The following is a 25,913-nucleotide window of genomic DNA, read 5'->3' on the forward strand; positions in this document are numbered from 1 at the left end:
ATCCCATGTATGTACTGCTACACTCAGTGCCCCCAACCCTGCAGTAACCCTGCTGCATGGTTGGTGGCTACTATTACTCCGATACAAAAACTAGACCAAAAGCATGAAAAGAAAAAATGAACAAAAACTACAGATCAATATTCCTCATCAATTCAAAACCCCTGACACAGCATTAGCAAATCTAGCCATATATTAAAAGGACAATAGATATCTCAGGAATGCAAGGTATATTTGAAAATCAATCAATGTAATTAATTGTTAATGTTGACACATTAACAGAATAAAGAAAACAGAATGATCTTATCAACAGATACAGAAAAAGCACTTAACAAAATTTTGAACTGTGGTGTTGGAGAAGACTCTTGAGAGTCCCTTGGATTGCAAGGAGATACAACCAGTCCATTCTAAAGGAGATTAGCCCTGGGTGTTCTCTGGAAGGAATGATGCTAAAGCTGAAACTCCAGTACTTTGGCCACCTCATGTAAAGAGTTGACTCACTGGAAAAGACTCTGATGCTGGGAGGGATTGGGGACAGGAGAAAAGGGGACAACAGAGGATAAGATGGCTAGATGGTATCACCGACTCGATGGACGTGAGTTTGAGTGAACTCCGGGAGTTGGTGATGGATAGGGAGGCCTGGCGTGCTGCAATTCATGGGGTCGCAAAGAGTCGGACACAACTGAGCGACTGAACTGAACTGAACTGAATACCTATTCATGATAAAAACTCAGCAAACTAGGAACAGATGGAAATTTCAATCTGATAAAGAGCACATATAAAAAAAAATCTATGACTAATACTGGGTCACGAAAATCTGCTGGAGAACGGATAGGCTACCCACTCCAGTGTTCTTGGGCTTCTCTTGTGGCTCAGTTGGTAAAGAATCTGCTTGCAATGCTGGAGACCTAGGTTCAATCCCTGGGTTGGGAAGATACCCTGGAGAAGGGAAAGGCTACCCATTCCAGTATTCTGGCCTGGAAAATTCCATGGACTATATAGTCCATGGGGTTGCAAAGAGTCAGACATGACTGAGTGACTGTCACTTTCACTTTCAATAGACTATGAAATGATGAAAGACATCTAAGATGAAAAGTTAAGCAATCATGTCCACTTTTACAACTTTATTTAACACTGTACCTAAGAGTCCTAGCTAGTGTAGTGCAATAAGTTGAGGAAAAAATAAAATGCATAGAGAAGAAAAAGATGTAAAATCATCTGCCTTAAATTCTCAGACAACATACTATGTACAAAGAAAACTCCAAAGTTCAACCAAGAAAAACATACTACGAATTAATTAAAATGGTAAAAGAATACGAAGTCAATGTACAAAGATCAGTTTTAACCCTATCTCATAGCAAGAAACAATTAGAAAAACTCATATTAAAAATACTGCTTATACTAAGAGCCCAAAACATGAAATATTCAGGGGTAAATTTAACAAAATACTTGCAAGACCTATACAATGAAAACTACAAAACATTTCTGAGCGGTATTAAAGAAAATCTAAATAAATACAAAGATATACCATGTCATGAATTGTATGTTAAGATATAAATTCTTTGTAAATTAATCTATATATTCAACACAAGCCAAATTCAAATACCATAGACTTTTTCTTTTAGAAACTGATAAAACTGATTCTAAAAGTTATATGGAAATGCAAAGGACTCAAAATAGTCAAAACAATTTTGGAAAAGAACAACAAAATTGAAGGAATTATACTACCACATTTTAAGACTTTTTATAATGCTACATTAATAAAGAAAATGTTAAATTGTCTATCCACAAATGTATATGCTGAAATTGAAGATTCATGTCCAAGAAATGATTCTTAATCCTATGTCATATTGTATAAAAAATTAATTTAAAATGTACTACAGACTATATGCATACACTCATTTTTAGAAGTTGAGAAAGTGAAAATATAAACCATGGAGAAAATAATCAGCAATGGTCCTAATTTCTTTTAAGAGGTTATACCCCACATACTTGAATTTTACCTCAAACTTCTTGTCTTCCTCAAACTTTTTCTGATCACATAATTCATCATAATCTTCTTGTAACTTAGTATGAGTTTCTTTAAGTGATGATAACTCACTTTTAATCTCATTAATTTCTCCATTAAGTTCTTCAACCTAATATATAACATTTAACCAAAATGAACATGTATGTAAATTAGTTGTATATAAAAATACTTCATTAACACAAGTGTTTAGAAATTGTAAACAATGAAAATATTCCCCAAGTAATTACTAATATTAAAAGCTACCATTTGTTGAATTGTGCTGAGTACTTAATAAACATAATTTCATACTCTTAAAAATCAGCTCCCAACTTACAGGTGAGAAATGTGAGGCTCATAGACGTTAAGTAAGTTGCCCAAGATCAGGTAGAAAGAAAGTGATAGTCAAGATTCAAATGCAAGGCTAAGCCTAGGAGTTGTGCTCTTAAGTACTACATTAAATCACTTCTTGTTACAGATGAAAAATTAACTTTTATAAAACTTACTATAAAAATTCTGTAAAGGTTACCATTTCATTGCTTTCTTAAAGTTTTGTTTTCTTGTTGCAAATTAGATACACAGATTTCAACTCAACTAGATGAAGAATACTGAGTACTAAGTACTACAATTAGAAACTGACACTTCAGCATAATACTTATATCTACAAACTAGTTTCTACTGGCTATAAAATTTTATAATCTTTTTCTTGGTGGGATTCTCCTTCATAGGAACCTCAAATATGAGACAAAATAAGTTCCAGGAAAAAGAAAAATACTATTTTGTCATAAAATATTACAAAAGTTTCTCTTGAACAATTTTAAACTACCAAAAATTCTACTAATGCATGTAATTTTCCTTGTAGGGGTTAACAGACATGAGCTCACCAACTACTTTCCCTTCACCTTACCTATTTTAACCATCTTTTTACCTATCTCTGCAAGGTTCTTCTTCTCCAGGGCTCAACTCTTCCTGTGTTCTCTATCCTGTCCTCTCTTATCTCCCTTCGAGTCTAACTCAAGCAAAGATCTCTTCTCTCCTGCTGCTGCTGCTGCTAAGTCATTTTAGTCATGTCCGACTCTGTGCGACCCCATAGATGGCAGCCCACCAGGCTCCTCTGTCCCTGGGATTCTCCAGGCAAGAACACTGGAGTGGGTTGCCATTTCCTTCTCCAATGCATGAAAGTGAAAAGTGAAAGTGAAGTCGTTCAGTCGTGTCTGGCTCGTAGCAACCCCATGGACTGCAGCCTACCAAGCTCCTCTGTCCATGGGATTTTCCAGGTAAGAGTACTGGAGTGGGTTGCTATTACCTTCTCCCTATTCTCTCCTAGATATTCTCAATTTTCCCCACCATACCAGCATGTTTTCAGCCCACAAATACGCTCTTGTAATGACTATAACTTTTTTCTTCTTGACTCAATTACTCTCTCCCTCACTTCTTAAAGTTCACTCTTGGTACTTTCAAATTCTAACCTCTATTCACTCCTTAAGGGATTCCCTGGTGGCTCAGATGGTGAAGTGTCTGCCCGCAAGGCGGGAGACCTGGGTTCCATCCCTGGGTCAGGAAGATCCCCTGGAGAAGGAAATGCCAACACACTCCAGCACTCTTGCCTAGAAAATCCTATGGACGGAAGAGCCTGGTGGGCTACAGTCCATGTGGTCACAGAGTCGGATACAACTGAGCGACATCACTTTCCTTCTTTCACTCCTTAACAACCAGACTTCTGCCCTCATGTTCTACTAACTTTTTTTTCTATTATGACCTTCAAATTAGCAAAAGGACTTGTTCCAAGTTTCATACCATTTAACAGCATTGTAGCACAACTGTGTAGACTACTTATTTTCAAACAGCCCCTTTTCTTCATTTCATGGTACCACTCCCTCTTCATCCTCCTACCTTTCTCACTGTTCTTGTCAGGCTCCCTCTCCCACATTAACCACTCACAAAATCCTGGCATTCCCCAAAGCTCTTTCTTCTTTAGCCCTCTCTTCAAGTCTTCCACTCCTTCCATAGATGATCTTATTATACCTTCAAATTTCATCTCTATGCTATGCTATGCTATGCTAAGTCACTTTAGCTGTGTCCAACTCTCTGTGACCCCATAGACGGCAGCCCACCAGGCTCCCCAGTCCCTGGGATTCTCCAGGCAAGAACACTGGAGTGGGTTGCCATTTCCTTCTCCAATGCATGAAAGTGAAAAGTGAAAGGGAAGTCGCTCAGTCGTGTCTCACTCTTAGCGACCCCATGGATTGCAGCCTAACAGGCTCCTCCGTCCATGGGATTTTCCAAGCAAGAGTACTGGAGTGGGATGCCATTGCCTTCTCCATCTCTATGCTAGTAAGTCTTAAATCTCTATCTCATCTCCCAACCTCTTGCCTAAGATTAGATTCATGTTGCCAAATACATGATATAAATTTCAAGTCAGATGTCCTGCAGTCACTGTAAGTTAAGCAATTTCCAAACTAAACTCATTTTCATCCACCAAATCTGCTGCTTCTTTCACATTCCTTATGTCATTTAGTGATATTATTCTGCTAATCTGCATAAATTATTATACTAATCTCAGAATCAGAGTTGACTCCTTTCCCTTTTAAAATCCATTATATATAAAATGTGATTAATCCTGCTAATTCTACCTCCAGTCCTTCTTGCCTCTGTCTCTTTTCTCTGTATTCACTGTTGTTGTTGTTCAGTCGCCCAGTTGTGTCCAACTCTGTGCAACCCCATGGACTGCAATCCTCACTACTGTTGCCCTAATTCACATTCTCATGGGCTCATGGTTAGAATATTCTTCTTATTGATCTCTTCCCATAATGCTATTCTCCATACTACTGCAAGAGTTATTTTTCTAAACTGCAGATCTAAGTCACTTTTCTGCTTTAAAAATCTCAATGGCTTCCCCTTACTTATAAAATAAAATTCAATTTACTTAGAAAAGAACTCTTCAGAAGATGATTTCAACCTCATTTGCAATGTCACATTCTAGATCAGACCATTCATCCTTGAGAAAGCAATCTCATGCCTCCATCATTATCCCCTTTCTTAAATGGAATGCCCAGAGTGGAGTGAGAAGTATAAGAAGCAGGCACCTTATGTCTGGTGAAACCCTATTCATCTTTCAAGTCCAAATTCTAGGGCCATCTTTTCTCTAAAACTTTCTACAACCTAGTTAAACAATACAATTTATTTTGTGCTTTCATAGTAATTTGTTAATACTAATACTACTAAAAACACTCCATACTATTGTAGTTAATAATTATCTGTCTTTTGAGAGTGTGAGCTCTTTAATAATCTTTGTATTTTAGGCACCTTTGAAAATCCAGCACCTAGTATAGTGCCTAACACATAACAGATGCTCAACAAATGTTGTGAATTGAATTTCTTTTGTGACACCCCCTTTCTCTAAATAATTTCTGAACATCTCCATTTATTACTGTTTTACCTATAAATATCTATTGGCTATATAACTGGCCAAATAAAAGCAGGTATACATACCACATTCTTTATGACATTTCTATGAATTTTAAAATATATTGTCTAGTAATATTCACTGTTTGATTTGTACAGTATTCTTTCACTATTTAAAAAAACAGCAGTATATATGATTTCATCTTATACTTGTTACTATCTTTTAGTTTTTTAAAAAACCTATCTTGATCTGACCTCAGTAGCAATACTACAATTACCCTTCACTCAAGAGTGGTGAAATGCTTACAGAGAGACAGAAATACAATTAAAGAGTAGATCTGACCTCCCACTCAAGAAAACTCCTATAGAACCAAAGCAGCTTTTAAAAAATTTAACTATGTTCTGTTTAGTACTGAAGCATGAAATGAAATGAATGCAGATGCTAAAAATCCTAAGACAAAACCAATTTCATCCAAATTATAAACAGGTCTCACCAGGAAAGCTGAATGCTTATTTCTCTTAATTCAGTTGACTCCTGCCCTCCCCACACCCCCTGCCCCGACCCAGGGGAGGAACATAGCTGAAATATCAGTAGGAAAAATACACGTTTACTTTTCTTATCTCAACTAAGTTTGGGGGGCATGACTGGCATATTCAAGTTTATAGTCTCTTTTTACATCATAGTTTTCCTTACCCTGACAGTACTATTTCCATGGTCTTTTAAACATTAGAAATGAGACAGAAGTGTTAGGATGCAAGGCAGATTAGCTGAAGCTAAAATGAAAATTACTATGTTTGTTGCTTAATGATGAACTTTACCTATATGGGGATCATTAAGCATTTTGTAGTATTCTGATCTAATGAATTACAAAATACTTTTTGAGAATTTGGTAAAACTTGTCAAATTCATCAGTGAAAATCTGATCTCTCCAAAATACAAATTAAGAGAACATGTTAGCTGCAAATGTATCAAAAAATCAAGAATTACTTTTATAACAATTTATATCAAACAAACTCAACCACAGAATAGTACACAGATATATATTATTACAAACTATATTAATACAGTGTTAGAATTTTATAGTATAACTAGTATAATACTTTAAAATATCTTACTTTCCCAAAATATAGCTTCATAAACTTATAGTTACCTTCCATTTTTTTTTAATTCTTTTAAAAGAATTGAAGGCAATAAAAATAGATAATAAATAGAACAACTGATTTTGGGTTCACCAGTCTTTAAAGTGAACCTTATATTTCACAACTTTATATTACTTTACACGTTTTATTATCTACTTCACTGAAATTAAAATTTACTGTAAAATAAAAGAGTTGTGCCTTAAGCAAATAATCATGTTAATAACATAACAATTCTCTTGATAAAATGTTAATACTAAAGAACCCAACTACTGTATACATGTTCTAAACATGGCTTTAATATGACTCAATGAAACTATTGAGGAAAGCCAAAGAGATCAGCTAACAATAATAATGATATAATTCCTTATTATAACCATTTATTAAAACACTATCAATAGTTTTATGAAAAGGAAAATTAATTTTTGTCACCTATGAAAAGTCATACAAAATACATATAAATATACACATGTATATGTGTGGTTTTTCATGTATGAAAGCATTATAGAAAATTTTATTAAATTTAGCTTTAAAAACATTCACTTTTTAGAAATACAAGTGCAAGAAGAAAATGTGTCTGACTTTATTCCTACAATATTTTTGCAATATTTTCTTAGCATTTGTTATTTTAAATGTCTACAACTACTTAAAATATTTAAAAATTTTACTATTAAATAAACCTACATGCTTCTTCCAGGTTCCTAGTGCTTTCTCATGCTCATTTTGAAGATTAAGGAACTTTTCTTCATTTTCTTTTACCTTCTCCCTTTGCAGCTCATTATCTCTTTCAAGGGTCTGCAATAAAATTAATTATCCAAAAAATAATCAATACCACATTAATGAATTTTGATGTGTTTTATGTTGCTTGGACCTTTGCTTCTAACATGCTGAAAGTGCCATACAGATCAGTGATAATGTGCTATCTCAACAATAATTTTCATAAATTAACAGAAAGGTGCTTATAGTTTAGTTAACAGGAAATAGGGGGAGGTTATGAAAAAGAAATGGCTATAAAAGGGTATAAAAACATTGCCATTATTCAGTTTCACTGCATAAGTTTTAATGTACTGAAAAAAGTAATATAAAGTACAGCACTGAAAAATATGAAATGTAGCATAATCCAGCCTAACCCTACTAAAATTTTTTAACTATCACAGAATATATTTTCCCTATCTATTTATTTCAGAAATTAATTGGCTGGAAAACTCTTAAATACAATTAAAATTTTTAATTTCAAATTAACACTTTTTTAGTAGAACGTCAGTATTCACTCATTAACTTATTACTTCATAAATTAACATATTATATATTCACTACCACACTCTCCTCTTCCCTTCCCCAAAAAACTTTTAAAGAGTAAAATTATCACTGTTTTCTAAGACAAAGGTTTAAAAGATACTAAACCAGTATCACCAATATTATTAGGTTTCTTCAGTATCTGCTGATAATCCAAGTAAAATTCTGTAAAAAGACAAATAGTAAAACTCTAGCTGCATCTAATGTATCCGGAATTTCTATGTTAGTTTGTTTATCATTACTAAAGCTAAGTACATTCAGGGTCAACATCCAAGCCACACAAAGGATACAGAGAGAAAAGGCAAAGTTTTCCTCTACTGGTTTTCCAGCTCTCCCCACCAGAGGTAAAGTAGTTTCTTGTGTATCCTTTCAAAAATTGTCTATAAGCATACAAGTATATATCTTTCAAATCATACTATACATACTCTGTTGTGCTGCCATTTGCTTTTCTAAAAATATGAGTAATATATCTTGCTTAACTTCCATATCACTATTAAGATCTCATTTTAGAGGCTTCACAGTATTTCAACTATTTAAAAAGTCCTCAATTACTACACAGAATATCAGTATGTGATGACATAATTATGCAAAATTTTGAAAACATTTGATAAAACAATTTTAACACAAAGATTCTCCTCTGGCTCATAAAGAACCATGCAATTTGAGAGCACTCAATGAATACCTATTTTGACTGTCTCTATTTTAGGACAATGTAAATGTTTTTAAAGAAGTCATGATTTCATCTTGATTTATAGGTAATATGATTTCATCTTGATTTATAGGCTTCCCTGGTGGCGCAGAGGTTAAAAGGCCTGCCTGCAATGTGGAAGACCTGGGTTCGATCCCTGCGTTGGGAAGATCCCCTGAAGAAGGAAATGGCAACCCACTCCAGTATTCTTGCCTGGAGAATCCCATGGATGGAGGAGCTTGGTGGGCTACAGTCCATAGGTCGCAAAGAGTTGGACATGACTGAGCAACTTCACTTTCACTTGTGATAATAAGTTTCTAAATATATACAAGGGTATTATTTAATAGGTGCTTAGTACTTTAACATTCTAACAAATATTTACAGTATCTATTTATATTAGTAACACTATTTTAGAAGACAGACAAATCAAAAAATTCAGAGGAGATGTGGGAGAGTATACCACAGAGTATCCTAGTAAAAATAAATGACCGAAAGTATTATGTTCTTAAAAGCACATTAGATATATCAGTCATTTCCTGTCTGTAACTATACCCCCATCTAAAAGAAAGTGCCTGTATCTGGTATTCTCTGTTTCCATGTTTTGGAGACATTCCATCCTTATCCTACAATGTGAACTGACTGTTCTTTCATCCTGCTACACTGATCAGGCAATCTTTGAGAATTTCCTTTTTTCTTCTGTGGTGGGTCTCCTGTCTCCTAGATCCCATGATTTCCTCCTGGTTTATTCCCTTGTCTTGGTAAAGCAAGCTATTACTTTTTGATAAAGCAGACAAGTATCATATTTTTTGAAACCTTGCATGTCTGAAAGTTTGTTTATTCTACCAATACTTATTTGTTTGGCTAAATACAGTACAGTTCTGTTTTGGAACCTCTGAAAGCATGGTTCTATCATCTTCTACCTTCCAGGGCTGCCAATGAGAAGTCTGAAGCCATTATGTTGCCGTTCTCATTTTGGACCTTCATAGGTGACCTACTTTTTTTGCCCGTCCCCCCACCCCCAGAGAGTTTTATAATATTCTCTTTTAGTATGAAATTTCATAATGATATGCATTGGTTTAGGTAAGCAAAACAAACTCAGATCCTTCAATTCTGGGTTACTTTCCTGCATTATCTCTTGGGTCATTTGCTCTCCTTCCACTCTCTCTGTTCTCTCTGAAACTCACCAGACCTCTTCAACAACCCCCTCATTTTCTTCCTTTCCTATTTTCCGTCTTCTTGTCTTTTGGTTCTACTTTCTTATTTTTTTATGTTATCTTCTAAACTTTTCATTGTACTTTTTATGTATGCTAATATATTTAAGGGTTATATTTTATTCTATGAATGTTTTTTAGATCCTAAATTACTGTTTTTGGATTAACAAATATATTTCTCTTAACTGGGTATATTTTTTTAGCTTCTCCAAGTTTTTGTTCATTACCCTATTTGTTTTGTCTGTTTTTCACACTGGAGATTTTCAAATACCCAGTGATCCTTAACTGTTTGTTCCTATTTAAGAATGAAGTATTAAATAGCCAGTTAAAAGTTTTGTCAACTACGAAGTTTTTTCACTACAGTGGTGGCTTCACTGTGCATTGACCTGGCTGAACTGTTTCATCAGGAGACCTTAATTGCAGGTTAGTCGCCACAGAATCTTCCATTCTGCTGCCTGGATGTTACAAGGCACTTAACTGTCCTCCAAATGGGGAGACTGCTTGGAGGCTTCAGAATTCAGTATATAGACTTTCCAAACTATTTTTAAAATAATACTCTCTGTACTGTGCTAGTAAACTAGGTCTCAACAAAGCCTTATTTGTAGCATTTGCCAATCTCATTAAAGTTAAAAAAAACAACTCACTGTGGTTAATTCAAGCTACCACTTATTTAAACCAGCTTACAAAATGACAACAGCTCTAATAACCAGCTCTCCCCGGTACAAACTGCCTCCAGCACACCACTGGATCTTTCCAGTCTCAGTTGCTCCTCAAACACTCCAACTAGTTCTCTATCTTTTGCCCATTAGAAGATAGGGAGTGACTGTGCAGATTAGGGAGAAGAATCTGAATGTGCAATAGCTTTCCATGCAGACCTTCTAGCTACTGGCACCAGTTGTGCATCTTACTTTAGAGGCACATGATGCTTGCAATTCCTGATAATTTCTGTTGCTTTAACTTGGGTTTTTACTTTCTCTCATTTGGTGAGTAAATGACTAATTTTCCATTTGGTTTAAAACTTTATTTTTATTGTTTCTTCTCCCCATTTCTGCATTCTTGTGGTTTTTATGTCATTTTATTGCAGCTTCAGAAGGAAATAGAAGGGAATGTATAGGTTCAATCCAATATGTTTAACCAGAAGCCCTGACCTGGCAATATCTGAACTTGCAGAGTCTGAATTTACTCACTGTTAATCACCCATTAATTTAATAAGATTTAATGAGCTCCTATTATGTGTCAGAAACTTTTTTGGGCTCTTATACTATATTAGTAAAAATGTTAGTATTTTTATGGAATTTATATTCTACCAGGGAATTATTTGGTATTATCTGCACCTGGATTAACAAATTTGAAAACCTTCTCTGACAAAATATATATTGTGGAAAATCAAAATAAAACCACTAGTTAATGCTTTAATATACCAAAAACTAAGTAAATTATTCTGGTTAATACTATGTTAACACTATGACTATAGCAGCAAACTAAATAAATAGTCTTCCTAACACTATGATTATAGCAGCATAACTATACTTTTATCTGGACTAAACTATAATTAAATCACAGTAAAAAATATTCTCTATCATGAGAATTTAGGTCTTCTATGCTCCAAACTGTACTTTAAAAAAAATAAGACAGATGACAGCATGACTGCAGAGCACTGAAAAACAGCAGGCCATTATGAAGAGTAATGATCCCTTTTAGTACAGGTGGAATTAGAATGCTCCTCAGGAAAACACTTAAGATATCTATGCAGCATAATCCTCAGCAACAGTTCAACATTAATATTTTGTTATACTATATATCAGTGGTTCTCCAACACCAGTCTGTAAACAAGAACTGATCCATGACAAAAATCTCACTAGTCCATGGCAAAAAATGTCAATGTAAGGTCATTGAATGTGTTTTCCTATAAAGGACTGTCCTTTATCTGATATTACATCCTTAATATACTTTTGGTGTTAAAATGTTATCTTTTATAAAATGAAAGTGATGATAGATGGTACTATTTTTTTTAATGCCCTTAACTGTTATAATAAAAAGCAGACAATTCTATCTCATTCTTGCCAATACTTTGAAATTTTACTACTACATGAAATCTAGTTTCTCTACTATCAAGGCTTAGGCAATAACGGGTCTAGTATAAGAGAGAGGCATTTGGATTAACTAAAATATTTCCATTTATAGCTAAAAATCCTGGAAACAGTTGTTGTCATCATTAACTCAAAGACACTATTAGGTTGGTGCAAAAATAAGTATGGTTTTGCACTGTTGAACTTTGCCATTTGCTGTTGGAATCCATTCTTAAATAAATGTGGTTGTTATACATCATTTTGATGTGCATTTCTTCCCTTATGTTTTTTGCTAATGAATGATTTGCTGTTTATTTTATATGTACTTTAGTCTACAGAAATATGGAAATGATGTTAGACAAAAAGGAAATTCGAGAAATTTTTCTTGAGTTCAGAACAGGTCACAAAGCAGTGGAGACAATCACAACATGAACACATTTGGCTAAGGAACTGAATGTACAACGCAGTGGTGGTTTAAGAAGTTTTGCAAAGGAGACGAGAGCCTTGAAGATGAGCATAGTGGCGGGCCACTGGAAGCTGACAACGACCAACTGAGAGGATCACCGAAGCTACTACATGAGAAGGCCCAAGAACTCAATGTTGACATTCTATGGTCACGTGGCATTTCAAGCAAATTAGAAAGGTGAAAAAACTCGGTAAGTGGGAGCCTCATGAGCTGACCAAAAATCAGAAGCATTGTCGTTTTGAAGTGTCCTCTTCTCTTATTCTACACAACAACAAACCATTTCTCAATTTGGATTGTGATGTGCAAAGAAAAGTGGATATTATACAACAATCAGTGATGACCAGCTCAGTGGTTGGACCAACAAGAAGCTCCAGAGCACTTTCCAAAGCCAAACAAGAACGAAAAATAAGTCACGGTCACTGTTTGGTGATCTGCTGCTGGTCTGATCCAATCAGCTTTCTGAATTCTGGCGAAACCATTACATCTGAGAAGTACGCTCAGCAAATTGATGAGAAGCACCGAAAATGACAATTCTTGCAGCCAGCATTGGCCAACAGAAAGGGCCCAACTCTTCTCTGTGACAATGCCCAGTTGCATGTTGTACAACCGTTTCAAAAGTTGAACCAATTAGGCTACAAAGTTTTACCTCATCTGCCATATTCACCTGATCTCTCACCAACCGACTACTACTTCTTCAAGCTGTCTACAATTTTTTGCAGGGAAAAATGCTTCCACAACCAGCAAGAGGCTGCTTTCCAAGAGTTTGTTGAATCCCAAAGCACTGATTTTTATGCTACAGGAATAAACAAACATCTCTTGTTGGTAAAAAATGTGTTGACTGTAATGGTTCCTATTTTGATTAATAAAGATGTGTTTGAGCCTGGTTATAATTATTTAAAATTCAGAGTCCAAAACCATAATTACCTTTGCACTGACCTAATATATCATCTATGACTACCATAGGCCCTGTAGAATTCAACAATACATAAACACTTGATTTAGAGCTGATGAAGGGCAATTTGAAAGTTGTGGTCTTTGTATAACTGATACAGCAAGACTGGAATTTCCAACAGATCTAGGAAATATATCGTAACAGTGTAATGTTGTAGAAATAGTGCTGAAGTAGAATCGAGACAAAGATTTAATTCTGGTTTTGCCACTAATTTGGGGCCTTGAACTATACTGCTTGACTCTTGTGGATCTCCATTTCATCACAAAATGAAATGGTTGGATTGGTTAAACCAATAAGTCGGTTCTTTACATCAGGTGGCCAAAGTATTGGAATTTCAGCTTTAGCATCAGTCCTTCCAATGAATATTCAGGACTGATCTCCTTTAGCATGGATTGGTTGCATCTCACTGCAGTCCAAGGGACTCTCAAGAGTCTTCTCCAACACCACACAGTTCAAAAGCATCAATTCTTCAGTGCTCAGCTTTCTTTATAGTCCAACTCTCACATCCATACATGACTACTGGAAAAACCATAGCTTTGACTAGACGGACCTTGTTGGCAAAGTAATGTCTCTGCTTTATAATATGCTGTCTAGGTTGGTCATAGCTTTTCTTCCAAGCAGCAGTGTCTTTTAATTTCATGGCTGCAGTCACCAACTGAAGTGATTTTGGAGCCCCCCAAAATAAAGTCTGTCACTGTTTCCACTGTTTCCCCATCTATTTACCATGAAGTGATGGGACCAGATGCCATGATCTTAGTTTTCTGAATGTTGAGTTTTAAGCTAACTTTTTCACTCTCCTCTTTCACTTTCATCAAGAGGCTCTTTAGTTCTTCACTTTCTGCCATAAGGGTGGTGTCATCTGCATATCTGAGGTTATTGATATTTCTCCCGGAAATCTTGATTCCAGCTTGTGCTTCATCCAGCCTGGCATTTCTCATGATGTACAGTCCTGGGTGTTGTTTGGAAGGAATGATGCTAAAGCTGAAACTCCAGTACTTTGGCCACCTCATGCAAAGAGCTGACTCATTGAAAAAGACTCTGATACTGGGAGGGATTGGGGGCAGGAGGAGAAGGGGACGACAGAGGATGAGATGGCTAGATGGCATCACTGACTCGATGGACATGAGTTTGAGTGAACTCTGGGAGTTGGTGATGGACAGGGAGGCCTGGCATGCTGCAATTCAGGGGGTCGCAAAGAGTCAGACTCGACTGAGCAACTGAATTGAACTGACTCTGCATATAAGTTAAATAAGCACAGTGACAATATACAGCCTTGATGTACTCCTTTCCCAACTTGGAACCAGTCTATTGTTCCATGTCTGGTTCTAACTGTTGCGTCTTGATGTACACATGGATTTCTCAGGAGGCAGGTCAGGAGGTCTGGTATTCCCATCTCTTTAAAATTTTCCACAGTTTGTTGTGATCCACACAAAGGCTTTGGCATAGTCAATTAAGCAAAAGTACATGTTTTTCTGGAACTCTTGCCTTTTTCAGTGATCCAGCAGATGTTGGCAATTTCATCTCTGGTTCCTCTGCCTTTTCTAAATCCAGCTTGACCATCTGGAAGTTCGTGGTTCACATACTTTTGAAGCCTGGCGTGGAGAATTTTGAACATTACTTTGCTAGCATATGATTTGAGTTTAATTGTGTGGTAGTTTGAGCATTCTTTGGCATTGCCTTTCTTTGGGATTGGAATGAAAACTGACCTTTTCCAGTCCTGTGGCCACTGCTGAGCTTTCCAAATTTGCTGGCATATTGAGTGCAGCACTTTCACAGCATCATCTTTTAGGATATGAAATAGCTCAACTGGAATTCCATCACCTCCACAAGCTTTGTTCATATTTGCAGATAACTGGACTTTATGAAACTTTTAAAAATCTTTTATTGGAGTAGGTGAAAGGGTTAAAAGAAGGGAGAGATTTGGCTCTAGCATAAGTTTTCCCTCTCTGCCTTCCAGGTGAAATTTGTACAGTATTGGGGGGGCAGGCAAGAGAAATGAGCGAGGCAAACCTCTCTTTACATAACTAATCATAGAACATCAATGGTGAAAAGATAGTGTTTCACTGTTCAGGTTAAGTTTGGTTTCGTTCAGTGAGGATGGATTCAGTATAATTTCTGGGGCCATATGCAAAATTTAAAAAAAGAAGAGAAAAAAAAAAGCTATTAAAGATACTGATACTAAACCTTTTCTTTATGGTTCTTCCATCTCTCTTTGTCTCTCTACCCCTATCCACCTGTCAAGGTGCTTTTTATTTTCTCTTTAATGTCCCCTGGGATAAGATAGTCAAAGGCCAAAGACAGATCCTCACAGATGCCTAAGGGCCTCACCACACAACTTAGCTTTGAGTTCTACCTCCTGCAAGCTGCAAGACCCATGTATTATGTTCTGTCTGAAGTTGGGGAAGTCAGTCTCTCCATCCCATGGGCCCTCTGGCGTTCTGGCTGAAGTTGGGGAAGTCACTCTCTCCATCCCATGGGCCCTCTGGCAGATGGGTAACCCCTAAAGGATTGCAACTGCCAGGCAGGGATGCAGCTCACTACCTGGACTGAGGACTCACTTCCTGCCAAGACACCTACCTCATGTGCTAGGCATGGTCAACCTGGGGAAAAGATGCTGCAGGGCACATGTACTCAACTCAGACCCACCCTGCTACATCTAGGCCTCTGCCAGTGTGGGGTGTGCATGCTAAGTTGCTTCAGTTGTGTCCCTCTCTTTGTGACCCTATGGACTGTAGCCTGCCATGCTCCTCTGTCCATGGAATTCTCCAGGCAAGAATACTGGTTGCCATGCCCTCCTCCAGGGGATCTTTCTGATCCAAGGATCAAACCTACCTTTCTTATGTCTCCTGCATTGGCAGGTAGGTTCTTTACCACTAGCACCAGCTGGGAAGCCCAAACATTGGTAAATGACAATAGAACACACAGGCCTCTATCCACCAGTGTGACCCAGCCAACATAGAGTGGTGCAAGATAGGAGCAGAGAGGATAAGGCTGTGCAGGGCCCAGGGCACCAAAGGGCAGAAGAGACAGCAGCCAAGAATGGTTCCTTGGAGGCAATGGGGGACTGGAGAATGCCAAAGCTGGGGCTTCAAGCCCTGGTGCAAGTTCCATTTTACCATCAGACTTAATTTACAAAGCATACATTTAAATATAAAAGTTAATAAAAATGTCAAGGAAGTGACCACAGAATATTAAACCTGAAACTTGAGGCTCCTCTGGCTATCAGCCTTATGCAACTATACTGGTTACATTCTCATGAAGCTGGTCCAGGCCTCTGCTGATGGTGGTCTTTTCATCGGAGGTGAATATACTTTTCTTGGGAAATGTTGAGCTTCATGCTTCATTATCAAGAATCCCTTCAGAGGGGCACAAATATCTTCCACTGGCCACCACAGTGGAACATGTCCCCAACTCCTCTTGAGTTAGACATCCCATCACTTGCCAGTTTCTGCTCTTCCACTAACCACTACGTTCCTTCATGTGAAGCCAAGGAACCACCATGTTCTTGCTTATGACCCTTCTAGGGCCATACAGCGTTAGAACAAGCATAATACACACTTCAAGTCCCACTGGAACAGATTCCTCCAAAAACTTTACTCCTTGAAATTTCTAGACTGAAACCTGGGCATCAGTCTAGATGTTCTTGGTACAACTTCCAAACTTCAAGAAATATACATCAAATTCTCCCACAAAATGAATTTGTCACAATTTACTGGCAGCACCACAGTGAACCTTTAGGTTCAATAGCATCACAAGCATCCATCTAAAAAATTAAGATGGCAGTCTCCCCTTCTTGTACCCCAATTTTTACATAATTTTCCTGTAGACTCCTTCATTTTGATTCATGAGGGGAAAGACATCTCTCTAAACTAGGGATGTAAGAGAAAAGTATCACTTAATGAACCCTCATTCCCAAAACACTCCCATAACTTCTTCCTCTCCCCAGTCATTTTCTTATACATACTGGGAAGAAGATCATGAGGTGATTGCTGTGGTAAAGGACCAGTTCTATCATGGTCTTGTGAAAAGGGATCTGCCTCCCACCCCACTTCTGAAAGCTCACTGATTCCTCTCCTAGAATGTGGTGTCACTTGTCACCTTTTATTTCCAGTTTTGAATCTTGAGAAAAAATACCCAATCTGTTACAAAATTAAATCAATTACTTGTTAAAACTGAATGTTTAACTAGTGACTTAAACGCTAAAAAAATGCTCTTTTTTGTCTTCTTTGGACACTGATACCAAGTTGATGAAGGAGGTCAATACTTTACCCCTAAAATTAAAAATCTCAGATAAAGCTGGACATATGAAAGCAACTAAACAGGTAAAGTTCATTAGATAAAATATGCATATATATATAAAATCAGGGTATGTTTTTTATATATATATATATCCTAATTATTTTCTTTTATCACCTTCAATTTTTCTTCCATTTCAGTATTAGCTTGAGTCTGTTGCTGAAGTAACTGCTGCAATTGTTGGAAAGAAATGATGATACCCTTTAAAAAAATATAAATATGATATATTAATTGAAAAAGTTTTAAGGCAGTAGGTATATGTTTCTAAACTCACATTCTTAAAATATATTTTCTAGTTTCTTATTACAGTTTAATTTCAATGCCATAATAAACAATATATTAAAATAAACTAATGGCACATTTATTAATATTTAATGCAATTTGTATTATATGATCTCTTACAAAGTACTATTTCTAAGAGTTCCTCAAATAATTAACAAAGTTTTTGAAATGGGACATGGATTCTGAGACACTACTGAAAAATGTAAAGTATTCAAAACAAAACTACTGTTGGCTTTCTCCTCAAATAGTAAATATATCGCTACTAAAATGGCATAGTGCTAACGGGTGAGGATGGCCTGGTATGCATTCAGGATCAAACAGAGAAAAATCAGAAGAGAAAAAAAAAGAAAAAGGAGAAATTTTATTCACATATCTTTTTCTAAGAATAGAATAATTATAAATATGAAATTCAAATGAGAGTATAATGTCCTATAAAAGCATGCTATAAGGATAAATACATTTCAATAATTATCTACTAGAGTACCAGTAGTCTAAACTAAGGAAAACAGTGATTTATATTTATATACTTTATTTATAAATTATTTTAGTGTAATCTTTTTCCAGCTTTATTGAGATATAATTGACATATGTGTAAGCTTAAAGTATAAAATATGATGATTTGATACACATATGTATTGTGATATAATTATTAAAATAAGGTTAACATCTCTATTACCACACATAATCACCAACTTTTTTGTATGTGGGAGAACATTTAAGATCTATTCTCTGTAAAAAATAAATAAGCTACAAGGATATATTGTACAGAACAAGGAATTCAGTCAATATTTTAAAATAACTTTAAATGCAGCATAATCTAAAAATTTTGAATCACTGTTGCATAGTTAAAACTAATATAACATTGTAAATCAACTAGACCTCAACTAAATAAGTATTTTTAAACATGTCTTCAGAGTCTCATTAAAAAAAACTCTACTCTCTTAGCAACTTTCAAATATGACATCATGCTGCACATTACATACCTAGAACTAACTCATTTTACAACTGGAAGTTTGTACCCTTAGATGACCATCTCCTCATTTCTCCTCTGATTTTTTTTTTTGGCAGTACTTTATAGCATGTGGGATCTTAGGTTCCCAAACAGGGATCGAACCTTCACCCTTTGCATTAGAAGCGTGGAGTCTTAACCACTGGACCATCAAGGAAGTCCCTGATTTATTTTTTATGTGAATACAGGTTAGACTTGGTTTAAAAGGTACATATGTGATCTATTCAATATACACCGAGTGTTTACTGAGTGCTAGGAATTGACCTAGGCATGATTCAATTTGTTGTTTATCTTCCATACTGTATTTGGTTTTCAGAATATTTACTGACTTCCAAAATATCTCATGATTGCTTGCCTGTTTTTCGTCTTGAATACAGGTTATCTCTTCATTGATCTTCTTATTTAATTCCAATTCCTAAAAATTTGAATAATTTTAAAGTTAAGATACAACATTCAGCAAATTATACATTCAATTCAGGACTTAACAAATTCAGGAGTATCATGACCTATTTTTACTCCAGAGTACCAATGTTTGTCTACTGTTGAATTAATGATTCTAGTGAAGTGAAGATGGTGTTAGAGATTCAATACAGGCTGGTGCAAACTTATAAGTGTTAATGTTGAAGACAACAAAATTTCTCATCTCAAAAAGCTTTCCTGAAGATATCATTATGCCAGACGATTACCTGAAAGTGAAAGTGAAGTCACTCAGTCATGTCCAACTCTTTGCGACCCCATGGACTGTACCCCTCCAGGCTCCTCCATCCAAGGGATTTTCCAGGCAAGAATACTGGAGTGGGTTGCCATTTCCTTCTCCAGGGGATCTTCTTGACCCAGGGATTAAACCTGGGTCTCCCGCATTGCAGGCAGACTCTACTGCCTGAGTCACCAGGGAGTATTACCTCTAAAAGGAATTGTAAAGTGCAAGTCGCTCAGTCATATCTGACTCTTTGCGACCTCATGGACTATCCAGTCCATGGAATTCTCCGGCCAGAATACTGGAGTGGGTAGCCTTTCCCTTCCCGAGGGGACCTTCCCAACCCAGGGATTGAACCCAGGTCTCCTGAATTGCAGGCTGGTGCAGGCGGATTCTTTACCAGCTGAGCCACAAGGAAAGCCCTGATTACTGGACACCAAAGTAAAGTAAAAATAAAGTGGTTATAGATAGATAATGCCAAAAGGTATCTAGCAATTTTTCAAAAATTCATGAAATCTTTCTTTACTATGTATATTAACTCTACAAAGAAGGGAAAATTTTGTATCATACTCCTCTTATTAAATTGTTTACATAATCTCATAAATTTTACAAAAATTTTAATTTTATAAACAAGGATATATTTAAATAAATACCATTTTGAGTCTTTCTTCAAGTTCTTGAAATTTTTGTTCTTTAATTGTTAAATTGTTTTCTGCTCCCATCTTCTGTTGTTGACATGTGACTTTGGTCTTTATCAAGTCTGAGGTTACTGTTTTAAGTTCCTTAACATAAAAAACATCAAACAAAGAATTCAGTATAGATATTTCATTAAAGCAAGGCACTTTTCTGACAGTTTAAAGTTCATTTTAAATCTATTCTAGTACAGTCCATGGGGCTGCGAAGAGTTGGACACAATTGAGTGACTACGACTGACCCGTTAAGGTCTATTTTCCCTACTTGCCTTGCGAGATAATTAGCCAATGTGGAAATGCTGTCTGTGGTTACAGAATAGGCAAACACAATGACACAAAGCTAGAATGCATGATCTTTGTTCTTAAAAAGAATACACGAACTAAATGAACTAATCAACCAGAAGTAGGGTGTTTTCCCAGATGACTTATTCAACAAAAATCCTCTAAGATAAAAGATTATATGAAAGATTATCAATTTCCAAGTTATTAGCAGCTAATAAGAAAAATTTATTTAAGAAATAATTATAATGTGATGAGTGTTTTAACAGGAAAAGTTTAGGAAAGTACAGAAGTTTAAAGGATGAAACAGTTTGGTCGAGGGCATGAGGAAGGCATTACACAGGACAGTGGTATTTAAACTGAGTCTGTAAAGATAAATTTTTGCAGAGGACAAAAAATAAGTAGATATTCCAGGCCAAAACATTCAGAAAAGTACAGAAACATGAAAAAGCATGGTATTTTTCAAGGAAACAGAACTAAAATAATATGACCAGAACTAGTATGTCATGGGTAAAAGGGAGGAATTTAAGATACTTGCTCCTTGGAAGGAAAGCTTTGACAAACCTACACAAGTGTACCAAAAAGCAAAGACATTACTTTGCCAACAAAGGTCCATATATAGTCAAAACAATGGTTTTTTCCAGTAGTCATGTATGGATGTGAGAGTTGGACCATAAAGAAGGCTGAGTGCTGAAGAATTAATGCTTCTGAATTGTGGTGCTGGAGAAGAGTCCCTTGGACAGCAAGGAGATCAAATCAGTCAATCCTAAAGGAAACCAACACTATTCAGTGGAAAGACCTGATGCTGAAGCTCCAATACTTTGGCCACATGATGCAAAGAGCTGATTCACTGAAAAAGACCCTTACGCTGGGAAAGATTGAGGGCAAGAGAAAAAGGGGGCAACAGAGGACGAGATGGTTAGATAGCATCACCAACTCAATGGACATGAATTTGAGCAAACTCTGGGAGACAGTGAAGGACAGCAGAAACTGGTGAGCTACAGTCCATAGGATCACAAGGAGTCGGACATGAATTAGTGTCTGAACAACAAGTTTTGACTAGAAATTTGGCAAAATTCAAGTATCAAAAGATTTGTAGGCCAAGCTAAAGAGTTCTAATTTTACAGACAATGAGGAATTAACCACTGAAGGATTTTGCTTAAGAGAATGACATAACAAGATGTGCCTTTTAGAAAAATAACTCTGGCATCATTACAAAGGACAGAATTTACGGTGACATAAAAGAAGTCTACATTGTGAAGTTACATGTTCATGGAGTTTAACAGATACATCTGAATACATTTAAATCCAGAAATACCAACTTCTGAGGGGGTGTGTATTCTATAGTACTGCTGTTTTGTTCAAGGATCTGATTTTCTTGATTATACAGCATCATAACCAGAGATCAACTTGCCAACATCTGTTGGATCATAGAAAAAGCAAGAGAATTCTAGAAAAACATCAACTCCTGCTTCATTGACTACAATAAAGCTTTTGACTGTGTGAATCACAACAAACTGTGGAAAATTCTAAAAGAGATGGGAATACCAGACCACCTGACCTGCCTCCTGAGAAACCCGTATGCAGGTCAAGAGGCAACAGTTAAAACCAGACATGGAACAATGAACTGGCTCCAAATTGGGAAAGGAGTATGTCAAGGCTGTATACTGTCACCCTGATTATTTAACTTCTATGCAGAGTACATCATGTGAAATGCTGGGCTGGATGAAGCACAAGCTGAAATCAAGATTACCGGGAGAAATATCAATAACCTCAGATATGCAGATGACACCACCCTTATGGCAGAAAGTGAAGAGGAACCAAAGAACCTCTTGATGAAAGTGAAAGAGGAGAGTGAAAAAGTTGGCTTAAAACTCAATATTCAAAAAACTAAGATCACAGTATCCGGTTCCATCACTTCATGGCAAATAGATGGGGAGACAATGGAAACAGTGACAAACTTTATTTTCTTGGGGGTAAAAAATCACTGCAGACAGTGACAGAAGCCATAAAATTAAAAGACGCTTGCTCCTTGGAAGAAAGGCTATGACAAACCTAGACAGCATATTATAATGCAGAGACATTACTTTGCCAACAAAGGTCCATCTACTCAAAGCTATGGTTTTTTCCAGTATTCATGTATGGATGTAAGAGTTGGACTATAAAGAAAGCTGAGCACAGAAGAATTGATGCTTCTGATCTGTGGTATTGGAGAAGACTCTTGAGAGTCCCTTGGACTGCAAGGAGATCAAACCAGTCAATCCTAAAGGAAATCAACCCTGAATATTCATTAGAAGGACTAATGCTGAAGCTCCAGTACTTTGGCATGTGATGCAAAGAACTGACTCATTAGAAAAGACCCCAATGGTGGGAAAGATTGAAGGTAGGAGGAGAAGTGGATGACAGAGGATGAGATAGTTGGATGGCATCACCAACTCAATGGACATGAGTTTAAGCAAGCTCCAGGAGTTGGTGATGGACAGGGAAGCCCAGTGTGCTACAGTCCACGGGGTTGCAAAGAGTTGGACACAACTGAGCGACTGAACTCCCTTTGAACTCTGAAAGCCCCCAAGAGAAGCCACAAATGCCAGATACTAGCTTCAGAAACATGATATCAGGTTCTGCTAATCAGCAACACCTATCTTGGATATTGGATCCAGAACTAGTCGGTAGAAGCAGAGGCCATGCTAGTCGTGTCAAGCCTCCATGAACAACAGTGGTACTCCTGTAGCAGTAGCAGTATCCACTATGGTCAACAGCGATGGTATAAGTAGTATAAAACAGCTTAGTGGTGGAAGTTGGTTTCCTGCTACGGTTCTGGATATACATTCCCTGGCTGTTGACAATTTTCCAAGTCTGAGATGAACAACATCCAAATTCCTTTGCTGAAAAAAATCATCTTACAATTAAAAATCTTTATTAGTACATTTCAATTTTTAAAAACTGAAATTGGTTCATTAGGATGATGAGATTATAGGAAATTTTTATTTTCCTCATTTTGTTTTTTAAGTATTTTCTCTTTTTTTCTAAAATAAACACATTTCTCATGTATTAGTTTTTGAATAGTATGTAAAGCTATTGAAACAGGTGCAATCACTCCACTTTTAGTAAGAGGAAAGATGACAAATGACTGAGTTCTAAAAAAGTCCAAGATTCATGGATTAAATAAGCTGCTAATACAGAACTCAACAGAGGTAGGGATGAAACCAAGAGAGTGTGGTATCAAGGAAGCTGAAAAAGGAGTAGCAGAAAACTGGGCTCTCAATAGCTCCAGAATTCTATGTTACAGCCTTAGCCACCTAGACAGAAACTCACCTGATTAAATCTCTTTGGGTTTAGTCCAAAATCCAGGAGAAAAAATTCATTGTTCTCAGTTCACATATCCCCTTTAGATATGTATACTGCATAAAATGACTGCTAAAGTAACCACATGGGTCAAGAGATAGGGCTTTATTCTCCTATCTCCAAAAAGCAGGCAGACAAAATTATGCACTAAGAGAACAATCAGCATGTATTGAATAAGGAAAGAAGTTTAAATGAAGCTGGTGAGCCTAGAAGAGTAAGTAGCATACTGGATATCCTGCATTTGTACCTCCTGATTCATTTTCCACTCTTTCTCTATGACCTGTGTGGCTGGCATCTGTGGATACCGCAAGCAAGTTCCCTTTCCTCTCCCTTTGTTGGGTTCAATCTCTGGGAGGCACCAGTAATCAGTATGCTAGGAAGACAGAGTGATTGAGGTATTTTTCCCAGCTCCCTCCCTACATGACCACAAACTGGCAACAGCTCTGTACCTTTACCAAAGGCCACAGCTTCTGATTTGCAGCTTTCTTCAATAGCTTTACCTATAGCTCTCTCCAGGTTCCAGGATCTGTTTCCTTCCCTTGTCATCACCAGGTCTAGGAGGTGTAATCATTCCCCAACTGCTTCTATCCCTTGTTGGCTTCCCTTAACCCGACCTACAAGTCTGTAAATGGCTCTTCCATCAGACTTCTCTCAATTTCCCATTCCAATGTACCATGTTTCCCGACTCAATCCCATTTAATACAAGTAAATTGGAAGAAGGCATTTCAAGTTGCTATAAGGAACATGAAGGAGAAAAAGGCAAAAAGACAGGGAAAATTAAGAATTATGATAATGGAAACAAAGACTTTTAGATTACAAAGAATGAAGATACTTATTAGGAAGTACTAGGAAACAATGTTGGGACCAGATCATGGAAGTTCCAGAAAGCTAATTTTAAGAAGTTTAAGACTAAATCAACACATTGTATACCATAAGCTTAAATAATGTTGTATGGCAACTGTATCTCAATAAAGCTGGAAAAAAGTTTGGGACTTGATTTGAAAGACAAAGGAGAACCATTCAATTTAAAAGTCTTTCCACATGTGCTAAGTAGATGTGTCAGGCATATACAGACAATGTATTAAAAGAATGACTTAGTAAAATTAGTCTGGCAGAAAGAGTGAACAAAAACTGAAGGAAAGAACACTGGCTAAGAGGTATTTTATTAATCCAGGAATGAGATGATGAATGTCCATACTACTGGAAAATGGATAATGAAAATATGAGACATTCTGAAGGAAGATATAATCAAATAGGCAGAGGAAATGAAGGAAAAAGATTATTTCAAACTGTCTAAATGAAGCGAGAATAGGAAACTGAAATGTGAAAAAGAGAAGCATGAAAATGAAAAGAAAATGAAAAAGGTGCTTCACTGATGAAACAGATGAAAAATCTATTAAAGATAAGTAAGAGATGGATGATATTCTGAGACTGACTCTTCAGTTCAGTTCAGTGGCTCAGTTGTGTCTGACTCTGCGACACCATGGACTGCAGCATGCCAGGCTTCTCTGTCCATCACCAACTCCCAGAGCTTACTCAAACTCATGTCCATGGAGCAGGTGATGCCATCCAACCATCTCATGCTCTGTTGTCCCCTTCTCCTCCCACCTTCAATCTTTCCCAGCATCAGGGTCTTTTCAAATGAGTCAGTTCTTCGCATCAAGTGGCCAAAGCATTGGAATTTCATCTTCAGCATCAGTTCTTCCAATGAATATTCAGGACTGATTTCCTTTAGGATTGACTGGTTTGATCTCCCTGCAGTCCAGGGGACTCTGAAGAGTCTTCTCCAATACCATAGTTCACAAGCATCAATTTTGAGCTTTCTTAAGAGACTGACTCTTAAGAAAGCCAAAAAGCACAAATCACTAAACTTAAGTCATAGGGTGTTACTGTTCTAAAAGAAAATTAATTCATTATTTTTCAAATTATAAAAGGTTACATATGATAAATTCCCTCAAAAAAAGTTTCAGTGTATCAGTGATGAGTTCTTTATAGGCAGCAAGATGGTTTCCTTTGAAAGAGTTCTATGAATTTTTTTGGTGGGGGGGCAGGGTCAGAGGAGGAAGGATGGAAAGAATGAAGAATCA

At 36.7% G+C, this 25,913-nt stretch overlaps 1 protein-coding gene across 1 annotated transcript in view; it reads right to left on the minus strand.

Annotated features, from left to right (window-relative positions):
• Positions 1 to 25,913, minus strand: part of CCDC73 (coiled-coil domain containing 73) — a 116,377-nt gene that overhangs the window by 24,834 nt on the left and 65,630 nt on the right. The window contains exons 9-13 of the mRNA XM_070804003.1: positions 20,164 to 20,292; positions 19,169 to 19,228; positions 17,640 to 17,723; positions 7,229 to 7,339; positions 2,001 to 2,135 (exon numbers count right to left, since the gene is read on the minus strand). Coding sequence (XP_070660104.1) covers positions 2,001 to 2,135; positions 7,229 to 7,339; positions 17,640 to 17,723; positions 19,169 to 19,228; positions 20,164 to 20,292 — 519 coding nt within the window. The remainder of the gene's footprint in view (positions 1 to 2,000; positions 2,136 to 7,228; positions 7,340 to 17,639; positions 17,724 to 19,168; positions 19,229 to 20,163; positions 20,293 to 25,913) is intronic.

The sequence above is a fragment of the Bos indicus genome, chromosome 15 (genome assembly GCF_029378745.1).
Source record: "Bos indicus isolate NIAB-ARS_2022 breed Sahiwal x Tharparkar chromosome 15, NIAB-ARS_B.indTharparkar_mat_pri_1.0, whole genome shotgun sequence".
Lineage (NCBI taxonomy): Eukaryota > Metazoa > Chordata > Mammalia > Artiodactyla > Bovidae > Bos > Bos indicus.